Source organism: Staurois parvus, unplaced genomic scaffold (assembly GCF_062004578.1).
Source record: "Staurois parvus isolate SC_StPar_1 unplaced genomic scaffold, SC_StPar_1.0 ptg001296l, whole genome shotgun sequence".
Taxonomy (NCBI): domain Eukaryota; kingdom Metazoa; phylum Chordata; class Amphibia; order Anura; family Ranidae; genus Staurois; species Staurois parvus.
Genome location: NW_028319092.1, coordinates 272,669 through 288,458, shown reverse-complemented (window position 1 = coordinate 288,458; position 15,790 = coordinate 272,669). Strand labels below are relative to the sequence as shown.

General features: G+C 41.7%; 1 protein-coding gene across 1 annotated transcript in view; it reads right to left on the bottom strand.

Moving 5' to 3' along the window:
* Positions 1-507: 507 nt before the first annotated feature.
* The window catches only part of TNPO2 (transportin 2), a 67,853-nt gene continuing 52,570 nt past the window's right edge, over positions 508-15,790 (bottom strand). Inside the window, exons 19-25 of the mRNA XM_089660956.1 lie at positions 14,516-14,614; positions 11,146-11,241; positions 10,946-11,021; positions 10,748-10,847; positions 8,829-8,903; positions 6,946-7,092; positions 508-5,973 (exon numbers count right to left, since the gene is read on the bottom strand). Coding sequence (XP_089517082.1) covers positions 6,985-7,092; positions 8,829-8,903; positions 10,748-10,847; positions 10,946-11,021; positions 11,146-11,241; positions 14,516-14,614 — 554 coding nt within the window. The 3' untranslated portion in view covers positions 508-5,973; positions 6,946-6,984. The remainder of the gene's footprint in view (positions 5,974-6,945; positions 7,093-8,828; positions 8,904-10,747; positions 10,848-10,945; positions 11,022-11,145; positions 11,242-14,515; positions 14,615-15,790) is intronic.

Here is a 15,790-nt window from a genome sequence, read left to right as displayed (position 1 = left end):
GTTGCCAAACTGACACTTGTGGTCTAAAATGTCTTTGTATGCTGCAACAGTACCCTTCATTGGAAAATAAATCATTTATTTTGTTGAAGTGGCTAGACCAGGGGGTGGGTAACTGTGGCCCTCCAGCTGTTGGTAAACTACAAATCCCATCATGCCTCTGCCTTTGGGAGTCATGCTTGTAACTGTCAGTTTTGCAATGCCTCATGGGACTTGTAGTTCTACAACAGCTGGAGGGCCACAGTTGCCCACCCCTGGACTAGACCACCGACAGGCCCGATGCACCCAACATCAGTTGTTCCCAATCTGAGCACATTACTTGTTACCAGAAAAAAAACAGGAGACCCTACCCCACACCTCTCTTAGCAAAACAAAAGTATTTAAAAAAGAATATTGTAGCACGGTTTTTACACGAGCTCCGATTAAGTTGTGGTTTATGGGTGCACTGACATTACTACACTACAGACCAATTAATTCCATTTCCAAATAAAAACATGACACAGAACAGAGTCACAAAAAAACTGCATTTTAGTTAACAAAAAAAAAAAAAAATGAAAAAAAAAATATACATAAAATGAGAATATAATTCTCATCTGAGCAAAGGTGCAAGCAGACGGCTTTACACTAAATACACTGCAGTTTTACCATAGGAAACATTACATCACAAATACCAATATACAGTCCCAGAATTCAACTGGAGCCTAGTGGTGTGCCCTACTGTACAAAACAGGAAGTGAGGATGGTAATGAGAGGGCGCTAGCGTCGTCTTGGCCCAGGAGCTCACACTACACTGCACTTGTCTGTCAACCATCTCATCTGCAAACCGTCATTATTTCCCCCCTTAAAACCAGCCCACATTAGCTTTGTAGCTCAAGGCCATGCCTTCCTAAACACATACTCAACCTTGCTGCTGCCTCCCCTTCTGCTGAGTACTCCTACTATCCTTCTAAGTCATCCATCATCAGCATTCATCGTTACCTGTGCTCTGGAATTCTTACCAGTCCTAAAATATTTATTATAGCTGCTAGGGGAACAAAAAGTGGAATGTTTTAGCATAGACCTAGACCTTAGCATAGCAAAGTAAAACATGCCAAGTTCAGTAACTAAGTCCAATGGCTATTGTCATCAAACCAGAACGACATTTTATTTATTTTTTGTTTTGTTTGCAGACTTCATGAGTGATTTATGGTTGCTGTGCTTATTTATCAAAATTGACCCAGAGCAGGTCCAAATATTACTAAAGTGACAGTGCCCAAGCGCAGTGCCTTAATGCCTGCATCTACCTGTGTCAGTCCCACATTAATCCCCAATTCCTATTATAGTGTAAAAGACTGCAAATTGTCCAGGCTTTCTTCAAAATAAACCATTTCTTTATTATAACAGTTCCCTAGTGTAACCCTCCTTGCAGTTTTTTCCAGAACTGCTGTTAAGTCTTCAGATAAATGCCTGTGACCCTTTGGAGCCTCTTTGAATGTTAGGTTCAGATATGCCCCATCCCTTTCATTCGACTGTTTAATGCCAGGGTCTATACTGCTCACTGGAACTTAAAAAGTACAGGTAGAGTTGAGGTTTAGCACTTGAGGGAAGAGGCCTCAGTTTCAACCTAGGCAGAGGCTAAGGCCCCGTAAAAAGCCGAGAATGCAAGCGGCTCCACAAGGATCAAATTGGAGGCTAAACACAAAAAAAGGTACACAACTTCAGCCCTGTTACCTTAGAGATGTTTTACGTTACATCAGATTCACTTTAAAGCAGCTGTGCAAGACCTGGATGTGAATCAGGGGCGTCCCTAGGGTTGGTGTCAACCGGTGCGGTAACACTTGGTGTCACCCCTCCGACGATCCCCGCAGGATGGATGGGATCTGCGGATTGAGCATAATGGATCGGAGTCTGATCCACTATCCTCCCTAATCCGCAGATCTGATCCATCCTGCGTTGATTGTCGGCTTGCAACCTATACGGGTTAACTGATCTCTGCACAAGCTGTACGAAAAGGAAAGTTTTAAAGCGAGCAGACGATCCCCGCAAGATGGATCAGATCTGCAGATTGGGGAGCATAACGGATCGGACTCCGATTCATTATGCACAAGCCGCTGATCCGATCCATCTTGTGGGGATCATCGACTTACTTTAAAACTTTCCTTTTCATGGAGCTCGTGGAGGGGGTCTGGTGTCTCCCCGTGCGATAGGTGTCACCTTGTGCGGTGCGCACCCGCCACGGGACGCCACTGATGTGAATACATACCCTAGGTGGCTAAAACACGTCCGGCAGTTTTTAGTTTTCATTCGCTAAATACAATCCAGATGCATCAAAACAAAAAGATGTGTAAAGTCTTAGTTTGCGTTCATTAAAATATCATCCGCAGCTTGAGTAAAAAAGCCTGTCCCTTGCCAGCATGCTGCAAAATGTAACCCTTGCTACCTGTACGGAAGCAGTGATCGTTGCAGAGGTTTAACATGCCTTATGCGGAGTCAGATCTTTCCAATTGCTGAGAAGCATAGCTTTGCCAACTGCAGAGCTAAAGAGCTTACTCAGTGAAGGGCATGCTGTTGCTCTGCAATGAGACTACTGCTCCCACAGAGGGAGGAAGTGTCCCATTTTATAGCTGCTAGCAGGGGACAGCCTTTCCTACTAAGACTGGGGCTGCTTTGGAAAAACTGCAAAACATAGAACCCATTTTTTTCTTTTTTTTTTATGCACTCTGAATGTTTTTAGCCAATTTAAATACAAAGTTCATTTTGAATTTAATCTTGGGTTGGAAACACCAGTCTGAAAAGCATCACATTAGTGTCACTCCACTTTTATTGAGGAAAACAAATCCCCTTCATGTTTGTTACATTCATTGCAAAAATTCTAATAAACTAGCACTGCAGTTGTATCCCGCTGCTATTCGGGACACAGATTCCAATCACATCCTGATTTGGACAGGCTGCCCGCCATTATCAAAACAGATGGGAAGAGCAGGAAGCCAATTACATACCATTTGTGAAGGTTAGCTGTTGCCGCTGTCAGAGTATCCCCATTAGAATGATTTGAAAAATGATAGGTTTTTGTTTTAGCAACAAAGCACAAAAAATTACTTGTGGTGCAGTTATGTATTCATCTCTAACCATGGTTAAGTTTTCCTTTAAAGCAGACCTTTAGTAATCATCTGCAAATTTCAGCCCAGAGTTTATAGGTTTGTTAAAAACTACAGTCAGCTTTCCAAGATCTGTATTCAGATCTGCCAGAAGGGAGCTGCAAGAGAGCATGCATTTACTAAACATCTACAGAGCTCACGCCAACTGTCCCCTGCTAAATGCCTGTTAAAATCTACAGCCAGTACCTATATTACAAAAAATATAATCATCTATAGAACTCAAAGGCTGCGGAGAGTAGGCCAAGTTACTGGCCAAATGCTTTCCAACTGCGTTCTGAATGTGATGCTTTTCCAACAGCTGTCTGCACACCAAGGTTAGAGTGTTGGGGTGCACCGAGCCATAGGGAGCCTTGAAGGGTCAGACTCCACAACACAACCTATACCAGGGGAGGGCAACTGTGGCCCTCCAGCTGTTTGTGAACTACAAGTCCCATCATGCCTCTGCCTTTGGGAGTCATGCTTGTAACTGTCAATTTTGCAATGCCTCATGGGACTTGTAGTTCTACAACAGCTGGAGGGCCACAGTTGCCCACCCCTGACCTATACCAACCATACAGCAGTCATCTCTGCTTCTGTCTGTTCTAAGGAAAGGGGTCACTGTTTGTATTTCTTCACCAAATCATCCCATTGCCTTTGGGCCCTTTACATTTGAGCAGTTTGCTTTTTTTTTTTTTTCTTTTATTTACTGCATCTCCAGAGAAAATGTATAGATAGAAAAACTGAACAGAAGAGAGACTGACTGATCGAATGCTTAAAGCTCGACTCCGGGATGCAGAACAAATTGAGTAATCTGTACACTGACCTGATCTAAAAAAGTAGAAATATTAAGTAGGTAGTTTATAAACCTCACTGTTCAGCAGAAAAATAGATTGTAATTTCTGTGACATCATCTCTACAGTTTTTAAAAAAAAAATAGCTTTAGCCGGCTACAGGAGGAGGTATAAATCCAGGCATGCACATCATATCCCGCTTTCGTACACTGCACCCATTATAAACTACAGTTCCCATCATGCAGTGGGCATAGTAATCAGTAGGTATGAATGTGGGCAGATACAATTATTATGTAATTACTGCATTGAATGACCACCTGTGAACCTCTAGCTATGCCCCTTCCCTTTCTGTTAAATCTCTGTGGAGAGTTATGACAGACAAGGGGACTCCTGGCCTGTCAGTGTGTGAGATCATAGAAGGCAGGAGAGTCCAGGAGCATCCTGCCACGTCAATCAAATGAAGCTGCATCAGTGGGCTGTTCAGGCCATGAGTCTTGGACACCCATATCCGCCCACTACAGTGAGACAGAACTACGTTGCTGTGCAGTCTTACAACACAGATGTCACAGGGAATTTAGCCCTGATTCAAATAATGCACAATGGATTTCTCACAGATGAAAGATCACAGGAAAAAAAAACAAGCATACTGCAGTGAGGCATGAAATCAACCAAAATACCGAGAGGTCATAAAATTTCTGCCCGGAGTTCTGCTTTAAAACAGTCTGAACAAATTCGACTGTTGCCTTTGGCGATTACCTCCTTAAAAGCATGGCCTTTAATAATTTTAGAGTTGCTGACCAGGACCAAGCGTGCAGTAAGTTTAGTACAAACTACAGATGAGCAAGCTTGCTCATAACCTATTAAAGCTATACAGTCAGAACGATAGTAAAAAAAAACAGCACTTTCAGAAGAGATGGGCATTTACAGCCTTTGTATTTATATCAGCAAAAGTTTTCTTTTAATGTACTTTAAAAGACCATAAACTGCACAAAGTTATGTCCCAGTGCAACACAGACCTGCTCTGTCTACACAGCAACCACTGCTCCCTCATGAAGTGAACAAAAGTATTACTGCGCTACTGCCATAAAAGCAAAATGGATGTGCTGTGGTGTCAAGCTCCGTGGCCTTTAGGCCTTTGTACATAGAGCTTTAACCTTGCAGCAATATTACCTACCAAAATGTTTTTTTATTGATTTCCTCAAAAATCATATAGTGCAATATGATTGCAATTTTCTAATGTGACCTCTATAGGGTCCTTCACTAGCTCTGCTTTTCAGACCCCACTTACCTGGCGGCTGTTAGTAAAAGTGCAAGCAATAGCAACGGCTTAAGCACAGCAGCAGCACATTAAATTCTCACATTAACCTTGAATTACAGACCCAATCTACTTGTGTACTGAAAACAAGGATGAAATGTAGTCAGCTAGTAAAAGTTTGTGCAAACTGGCAAAGTAACGAGACACTTCCTACTTCTCGCAAGCAGATCCGCCAAGTGTCTAGCACGTAGCTTCACATTTCTCCCATTCTCTCTGACTCTGGGCCTATAAAAGATGGCCGACCTTCTGTTCTGTGGCTGCAACCCTATTCTTCTGTGAATTTTTTTTTTTTCTTTTTAAATGTTTGACTCTAACCTGCGCTGAATTGCAGGGGAACAATCAAATGTCTCTACCTGTAGATGCCCCTCCTCCCTCCCACTCTATTAGTCTAACCCTCCAACCCTCCTCTCCCTCTTACCCGCCCAATAACAGATCCTGACGTGGGACCAGCTCCGCCCCCCAGTACATCCCCTACCCCCACCCTACAAGGGTAACATTGTAAATCCTAAGACTCAACTCCCCTCCCATCATGCTCCACATATAAACTAAAAAGATCCCTGGGGGGGCGGGAGGATGTTGATGGTGTTCACGTCCTCCTGTGCTCCGCTGAGGTTCCTTGGGAGTCAGGTGGATGGAGTCTGGAGTGGAAGGATGTTATTGGCCCTGGATACTGATCCCTGAAACCCTGCTAAAGACTGATGTGTGGGGCGTAGGACACCATTCTCCCCAATCACCTCATGGACCAAACAGGAACCTGAAAAAAAAAAAATTAAAAAAAAATGTATATACAGCAATGAAAAGCAGTGTGGTAGACTAGACAATCAAGCATATACATATTTGACAAGCCAAGACCTCTGTGCTTGCTGCAGCCATTGTGGAGTAACGCATCCTCGATTTACAGCAGTAAGTACTCCATTTCATTGTAGGTGTTAAACTCCCCTAATATATCTGTTATACTCCCCAACCCTCCTTCCTTCCCCAGCAGTGACCTGGCATCTCAGCCCCTGTCCTGCATTTGACTGTGCATCTCAGCTCTCCTTTCCTGCAGTGACTTGACAGCCTTCTAATCTGTAATGTAAACAAAGTACACGCATAAAAGAAAGAAAAGGCACAGTGCTAAGGCAAGCCATAGAGGATTCGATTTGCAGGAAAGAAAATCACTCAAATTCCCCCATCAACACTGACTGTTGGGCGGTGAGCCTTTCCAGTCGACAGAACACAATGATTACAGCTAGCGGCAATAGCAGCTGGCAGTAACTGCATGCAAAAAATTTGACAGGCTGGTTGTACTGAAGTCAACTGATGGAACGACTTTCATACAGCCAGCCTGCCCATACATTGATCAAACTTCAGCCGGTTCCTGCGTATCCGGCGACAATTTGATGCATCTATGGCTGGTGTAAAACCCAGCTTACTCTACTGTGAAGTTTCTCTTAGAAGTAGAGGCCACATGTTTACATTTAGACTGCACCTAGGATCCAAGAGACTCCAGAGAAGCTCAGGGAAGAAAATGAACACTAATGCTGGTACACATTAACACTGTTTTACCTTCGGAACGTTTTAGGCCAGGACACGTTCACTACTCTGACTTCTACTACACAAAAAAGCCACCAATACTGGCAAAACAAGAAACAGCATCCACCTCTCCTTCAAAGACATGGTTTAGTACAATGGATGCCATTTAACTCCCCCCCCCCCCCCCATGCCTAATCATTCGCCATCTCACCTCCCACGCTGGGTGTGTGTAGATCTTCCCCAGTTGACATTACACGCCATAGAATGCGGCTAGACGTTCCTTCAGCAGAGGTGGAAACTGCTCAGAAAATTGGTTCCAATTTTCCTCTCCCACCTGCTCCTTAAAACCGTGCAAAATCTAAAAACAGAAGAAAGCAAGACAAGATTAGGGTACAGGCTTGCAACGCATAAAAGTGGCTTTAAAAATAGTTTTAGCTGAACAGGTAGCACTACACTGTGCAGATCCCCATGCATAATATAGTTTCAAATACTGGCTGCAAAGTAACTTTACATGCTTAGCATCACCTCACTGGCTCATGAGATCTTAAAGTATCATCAGATTTAAAAAAAAACAAACAAAAAACACACTAAAAAAAAAAATACATAAAAATTACCCCAAACAACTAAGTGCATGTCGCACTTGGTCCCATTTTGAGGTTAGGAGATTGCATTGCAGTGTGGTCAGATAGCTAGCTGCCCCCAGCCCCCACAACCTTTCTTGTACAATAATTTTTATTGGTTTTTCACTTTTCGTGTTTGAAGAAATAAAAGTACAATCATTTAGAAAAGAAGGACCCTCGCAAGGGTACCAATTGTCAAGTATATAGTACAATCAACGACCCACTGCTTTTCAACCACGCTGGCGCAAGGAGGTGGATAGTCGACTGACACTACTCCTCTCCAAACAGCAGGTGCATGCTGAAGACCAGCAGAGTGAGGGGCCAGCACAGATGACAGGCAAATGAATGAATGCCTTCTCTCACTCATCGCTATAGGAGCTTTTTTGGGCCTACCTACTGCAGCCCAGACAAAAAGCTGACATAAACCTTGCCTGGTTGATAGGGAAACCCAAGCTACTGAGGTGAAGGAACGGGGAACTGAGGATTTCTTGGAGGAAAGGGGAGTAAAGAAATACAGCAAATAAGCTGGGAAGCTAGTAAAACATTAGGTTGCCAGGACGTGCCTCCTGGAACGTCTGCCAGAGTCAGTGAAGAGTTACAAACCGCTAGCTCTTCACATAGCGCTCTTTCTAAATAGCTTGTATAGCTAACCGGAGGAGGAAGATATACAAACTGTTAGTGCCGTGTAAGGAGCAGCAGGCTGGAACACTGCACATTGCTTTAAACAGAGGGTAGGGGTTCAGTCTGTGCTGTAACTGCCCCATGAGAACGCCCATACACTGGGCTTCAGCCTGGGGATGAGCTACAGCCACAACTGACAGAAGAAAAGTCATTTTAATGCACTCTAGGGCAAGTAGTGATTAAGAACTACAGAACACCTCCCCTCAATTTATTCATAATAGGAGGGGTAAGATATCTACAGAAAAAACAAACAAACACGTTCTCGTTTCCTGGCCTCACAGGAGGCATTGGGAACAGCAGCAGCCTTAGGCTCCCACTGATAGCAATCAAACGCCTCCTGTGAGGGCCATGGCTTAATGACACCATGTGTGTCTAAGGATGCACACAGCCAAGCTCAGGAAGTCGCACGCACAGGTGCCTCCTTAGCACCAGTTTGCCGAGGAGGCGCCTGGGGGAGAGAGGAGCGGATAGACTTGGCAGGGGACTGCCAAAATGGAGGCGAGGAGGACATGTCTGTGCGATATTGTTGCACTGAGCAGGTAAGTACAACGTTTTTAGTTAAAGGAAAAAAAACAAATTCCAAAACAAAACTAGCAATTTATTAAATTTGCTCAGCAGTCTTCCAAAGAGAAAAAGCAGCTACTGCTAATTAGGATCCATGTAACTTCTTCAATGTTAAAGCAATTGGGCTAGTTGAAGTTTCTGGGACTCTGTTCCGCAGCAGGCCATAAGGCAAGGATCCTATGCAATGAATGCATAAAGCAGCAGTAGAGCTTCACCTCACCAAACTCACCTTATAGAACATGTCTCTCAGATCATCTTTTGGACTGACCCAGGAGGCTACTGCATCACAGAAAAAGATGAAGTCCTATCAAAAGAAAAAAAAAGAAAAAAAAAAAAAAAGAAGCGTATTATAGAAAATGAATACTCTTAAAAATAATCACTACTAAAATAGTTGTTACTGTTAACACAGGTTTCTATTAAAAAAGTCTCAAAATGAATAAAAAAATATTTTATAATACACATATATATTATATATACAGTGGGGATCGAAAGTTTGGGCACCCCAGCTAAAAATTTGTATTAATGTGCATAAAGAAGCCAAGGAAAGATGGAAAAATCTCCAAAAGGCATCAAATTACAGATTAGACATTCTTATAATGTCAACAAAAGTTAGATTTTATTTCCATCATTTACACTTTCAAAATAACAGAAAACAAAAAAATGGCGTCTGCAAAAGTTTGGGCACCCTGCAGAGTTAATATCTTGTACTGCCCCCTTTGGCAAGTATCACAGCTTGTAAACGCTTTTTGTAGCCAGCCAAGAGTCTTTCAATTCTTGTTTGAGGTATCTTTGCCCATTCTTCCTTACAAAAGTCTTCCAGTTCTTTGAGATTTCTGGGCTGTCTGTCACGCACTGCTCTTTTAAGGTCTATCCATAGATTTTCAATTATGTTGAGGTCAGGAGATTGTGAAGGCCATGGCAAAACCTTCAGTTTACGCCTCTTGATGTAATCCCCCATGGATTTCGAGGTGTGTTTAGGATCATTATCCATTTGTAGAAGCCATCCTCTCTTTAACTTCAGCTTTTTCACAGATGGCATCAAGTTACCATCCAAAATTTGCTGAAATTTTATTGAATCCATTTTTCCTTCTACTCGTGAGATGTTCCCTGTGCCACTGGCTGCAACACAACCCCAAAGCATGATTGATCCAGCCCCATGCTTAACAGTTGGACAGAGGTTCTTTTCATTAAATTCTGTGCCCCTTCTTCTCCAAACATACCTTTGCTCATTCGGGCCAAAAAGTTCAATTTTAACCTCATCGGTCCACAGAACTTGTTTCCAAAATGCATCAGGCTTGTCTATATGTTCATTTGCAAAGTTCAAACGATGATTTTTGTGGTGAGGACGTAGAAGAGGTTTTCTTCTGATGACTCTTCCACAAAGACCATATTTGTACAAGTATCTCTTTATAGTGGAATAGTGTACCACAACTCCAGTGTCTGCCAGATCTTTCTGGAGGGATCGTGCAGTCAAACGTGGGTTTTGAATTGTTTTTCTCACAATCCTGCGAGCTGTTCCGTCTGATATTTTTCTTGGTCTTCCAGATCTTGCTTTAACTTCCACTGTTCCCGATGACTGTCATTTCTTAATTACATTCCGAACAGAGGATATTGACATCTGAAAACGCTTTGCCATCTTCTTATAGCCTTCTCCAGCTTTGTGAGCGTCAACTATTTTCAGTTTCAGTTTTCTAGACAACTGCTTAGAAGAACCCATGGTGCTGATTGTTGGGGCAAGGTCAGATGAGTCTGGGCATTTAAAACCTTTGAGATTGACATCACCTGGTCTTCCCAGACGATGATTGAGAACAATCCATGACACTGGCAGGTCTCAGCTTTGCCAAGGGGGCAGTGCATGCTATAAATTCTGCAGGGTGCCCAAACTTTTGCAGACGCCATTTTTTTGTTTTCTGTTATTTTGAAAGTGTAAATGATGGAAATAAAATCTAACTTGTTGACATATTATAAGAATGTCTAATCTGTAATTTGATGACTTTTGGAGATTTTTCCATCTTTCCTTGGCTTCTTTATGCACATTAATACAAATTTTTCAGCTGGGGTGCCCAAACTTTCGAGCCCGACTGTACACAGACATACACACAATATCTCTTTTAGCAGCAAATGAAAGTCTAAATTTAGAAAACTTGCCTGCACAACCCCACCCGGATTCACACCAATCATTATACAGATCCCTCTGAAAGCAGAGTCTTTCTCCTCATTGTCACGAATGTTCCGAAGTGAGGTACACCTATAAAATAAAAGATCAGTTGAAGAAAAACAATTACAAACATTTAAGAAAAATATTCAGGTATAGTGCCTCACAGCAAATGTATTTCACTGACTTACCAAGGCCTGATAAACTGTTGCAACATGGGAGACACTTCTTGGGGACACACACAACCAAGACGTCCGATGGTAATTGCTACATTATTTACAGGATTACCCAGAAGAAAAAAATTAAATTAAAAAAGGAGGCACAAAACAATAAAATTAAAATAAATAAATAAAAGCCAATAATAGATAAATGCAATACTACTTTGGCTAACCTGTGTTTTCAAGAAGTGTTTTAGGGGTGTTGGGCCGGTTAATAATTTCGACAAGGTTATTCAAAACCATAGGGACATACGGCTGCATCTCTGCTCCTGTTTGGATGAAAAACAAGAGTCACCATAATTAGAATGAACATGTTACTGATGCAATAGAAATAAGATATGCTTGTACTCAAAACCCAAATATATATATATATATATATATATATATATATATATATATATATATCCCATCAGATGCTAAAGGTGTGTGACAACATGTTATCAAAAATTCTGAATGAACCAGTTGCACCCTTTCTAGCAAACGTTGCACAAAGAGGATTTTTTATTCAAATACATGTTTAAGCTGGCCAACTGCATCAAATTACTTCTTCTCTCGCCAGTTCTTACACTGCAAAATGCTCCAGTGGATATAGTACCAATATGGGGCAAAGTGACAAGTTGTAGGAGAACTACAGGTTCAGGTCTGGTCACTGACCATGCGCTGCAATAGAATTACCTGTGTTCAAATCCCAATAGCCTATACGCACAATATAGATAAATATACAGTTAGGTCCATATATATTTGGAAACAGGCACAATTTTAGATTTTTTCAGGTATTTACCAAAACATACTCACGCTATAGTTCTATAATGGATATGGGCTGAAAGTGCACATTCTCAGGTTTAATTTGAGGGTATGCACATCCAAATTGGAGGAAGGGTTTAGGAATTACAGCTCTTAAGAGTAGCCATACCCCTTTTTCAAGGGACCAAATGTAATTGGACAATTGAATCAAAAGCGGGTTTCATGGCCAGGTGTGGGCTACTCTTTCGTTATTTCTTCATCAGTTAAGCAGGTAAAGATCTGGAGTTGATTCTAAGGGTGGCATTTGCATTTGGAATCTATTGCTGTGAACCTACATCATGCGTTCAAAGGAGCTGTCCATGCAAGTGAAACAGGCCATTGTAAGGCTTCAAAAACTAAACAAACCCATCAGAGAGATAGCAGCAACATTAGGAGTGGCCAAATCAACAGTTTGGTACATTCTGAGGAAAGAAGAACGCACTGGTGAGCTCAGGAACAAAAAAAAGACATGGACGTCCACGGAAGACAACAGTGGTGGATGATCGCAAGATCCTCTCTATGGCAAAGAAAAACCCATTTACAACATCCAGACAAGTGAAGGACACTCTCCAGGAGGTGGGCGTATCATTGTCAAAGTCTACAATCAAGAGAAGACTTCACGAGAGCAAATACAGAGGGTTCACCACAAGGTGCAAACCATTCATAAGCCTGAAGAATAGAAAAGCCAGACTAGCTTTTGCCAAAAAACATCTAAAAAAGTCAGACCAGCATTCTTTGGATGGATGAAACGAAGATTAATCTATACCAGAATGATAGGGGGAAAAAAAAAAAAAAAAAAAAAGTGTGGAGAAGGCTTGGAACAGCTCATGATCCAAAGCACACAAGTCATCTGTAAAACATGGTGGAGGCAGTGTGATGGCATGGGCATGCATGGCTTCCAGTGGCACTGGGTCATTAGTGTTTATTGATGATGTGACAGAAGACAGAAGCAGCCGGATGAATTCTGCAGTTTAAAGATTTACTGTCAGCCCAGATTCAGCCAAATGCAGCAAAGCTGATTGGACAGCGCTTCACAGTACAGATGGACAATGATCTAAAACACATTGCAAAAGCAACCCAGGAACTTTTGAAAGAAAAGAAGTGGCATATTCTGCAATGGCCGAGTCAATCACCTGATCTCAACCCAATTGAGCATTTATTTTACTTGCTGAAGGCAAAACTAAAGGCAGAAAGACCCACAAAGAACTGAAGACAGCTGCAGTTAGAGCCTGGCAAAGCATCAGAAAGGAGGAAACCCAGTCTTTGGTAATGTCCATGGGTTCCAGACTTCAGGCAGTCATTGCCAGTAAAGGATTCTCAACAAAATATTAAACATTAACATTTTATTTATGCTTATATTCATTTGTCCAATTACAATTGAGCCCCTGAAAATGGAGGGACTGTGTATAAAAATGGCTGCAGTTCTTAAAATTTGTACTTGATATTTATGTTCAACCCCTTGAATTAAAGCTGAAAGTTTTCACTTCAAATTAATTTGGATTGTTTCGTTTTAATTAATTCTGGTGGCATACAGAGCCAAAAGTATGAAAATTGTGCCTGTGTCCAAATATATAGAATGGACCTAACTGTATAGAGAGAGAGAGAGAGAGAGAGAGAGAGAGAGAGAGAGAGAGAGAGAGAGATTGATTTTATAGATAGAGAGAAATATAGATAGATATATCTCCCATCAGGTGCTAAAGGGGTGTGACCTCATTAACGCCAAACATTCTGAATGAACCCTCAGCTTAAGCATGTACCGTACATGAAAAGAAAACAATCCTCATTTTTGTGCAACGTTTGCTAGAAAGGCTGTGTAGTAGTGTATAGATATGCTGGATTTGAAGACTCCTCCCTGAGAAGGTAGTCCCGGTTCAACCCATAATGGAGATACCATAGGTTCTCAACAACCCCTGAATCAGAGTCGAGGCTCACACATCTGTCCCAAACTGCAGCAAATCGCTGTGTGTGGCTACATGTGATTAGCAGTGGCTGCTGTCAGCCCGCCATTAGTTTAAATGGGCCGAGTGGCCGCTGCAGATCGTATAACCCAGTCGTTGTAGCCGCAAGAATCTGCAGATCCTTGCCATAGGAATACAGCAGCTGCAACAAACCAGTCATGTGAAAGGCCTTAAAACTACACTACAAGCAAGTGCTAGAAACACAAATGAAATACACATAAGAAAAGGGAGCTATTTATCTTGCCTATGGTTTTGAATTTCTGTCTATGAATGTCTGATTTACATTGCTCAGCCCTGTCTGGCAGGGAAGGAGAGAAGATTTTTCTCTGCTGCAGTTCATCAACACCTATAGGTCTGGACTCCCCCCCCCCCCCCCCGGACAGAGAAAGGAGAAGCGGCACCCTGATCACGGATGGGTTAGTCTGGAATGCCATCAGCAGATTGGCTCCTTGAGTTCTTTCTCCTTCTCCCAGTCTGAACTCTGCTGTAAAGAGCATGCAAAAGGCTGATACCAATTCAAGTTCAGGTACCTACCTTGCTTGCATTTAAAAATTACTTTAAAAAAAAAAAAGGACATATTTAGGAACACAGACCTTCGTGTATTTGTGTATTTTACATCTGACCAGAGTTGGGCTTTAAACTAAAACTGAAGGCAAAATGTGTAGAAATACTCATTTTATAGCTGCTGGAATTAAAGTAACCAGGTGTGGAGAAGGCAATAACATTTAGTTTTAAAAGAGGTATACAAATCCTTTAAAATCCAGTAAATGGTAAAAATAGGAAGGAAAACAATGATGCTTACCCATCTGCATGCAGATCTCCCCAATGGCCCAGGTGGCATTGTTACAGACGGAAATAAACTCTGGATTTAGGTTGGTACCAAGAATAGGCATGAACTCCGCTGTTAAACAAGGTCAGTAAGAATCCATTAGTTATGCACAAGTATCAAAAAGGTGGTAACCAGCCACAGTTTCACTTTTGATAAAATTAGAGGATTCCTTTCTGAATTTGCCAGAACTTCGAAGGTAACTCACAACGTAACCCTTTATTTCATCATATCTTAGATTTAGAATGTCATTTAAAAGTATTTGTAAACCCTTACATATACCCAGTGAAGTGACTGCCCTCAGGTGATAGAGAGATTAAACAAAATTCTCCCACATAAGTTGTACCTGTTTATCTGCAGCCATCTCTTCTTTACAGATGTTAAAAGTAGAGAATATATACACCTTGTCTGAGCTTTCAGAAAGCAGGGGGTGGGGAGCTGAAATTACACTCTGAAAGGCTCAGTGAGAGCTGACTGGAGGGAAGGGAAACACCCCCCTTCACACAGCAAACAGAAACAGAGCGGAGGCTGTCAGTCACCGGCTGTGTGTTGGAGCTCCCTCCGCATAACCTTTTTACCTCTTGGTGTCGGGAAAACTTGTCAGAAGTGACTCAAGCAGATAGAGGAAGGAGGCAGCAGACAAATTATACTTGCTGTGCTCCGGACTGAGACACACTATAGAGGGATATGTTATGTTCATATTTCATGGTTTTACAACCACATTAAAAAAGGCACACAGGAGCTGCCAAATGTCTGTGTACATGAGGCTTTATATGCAAACTTTTTGAATTCCAACAATTTATTGGGCAATAGGGATGCCTTCGGAAAACAGTAGATAAAGGGACTTAACCACTTCCATACCGGGCACTTTTACTCCCTTCCTGCCCAGACCAATTTTCAGGTTTCGGCGCTCTCACACGTTGAATGACAATTGCGCGGTCATGCAACATTGTACCCAAACTAAAATTTTATCATTTTCTTCACACAACTAGAGCTTTCTTTTGGTGGTATTTAATCACCGCTGGGGTTATTTTTTGCTAAATTAACAAAAAAAAGACTAAATATTTTGAAAAAAAAACAAAAACAAAAAAACAAACAAAACAGATTTTTCTTTGTGTTATAAAAGTTTGCAAATAAATAATTGTTCTCCATATATTTAGGCCAAAATAAATTCTACTACATTTCTTTGGTGAAAATAACCCAAATTAGGATGTATTATTTAGTTTGTAGGAAAGTTATAGAGTTCACAAA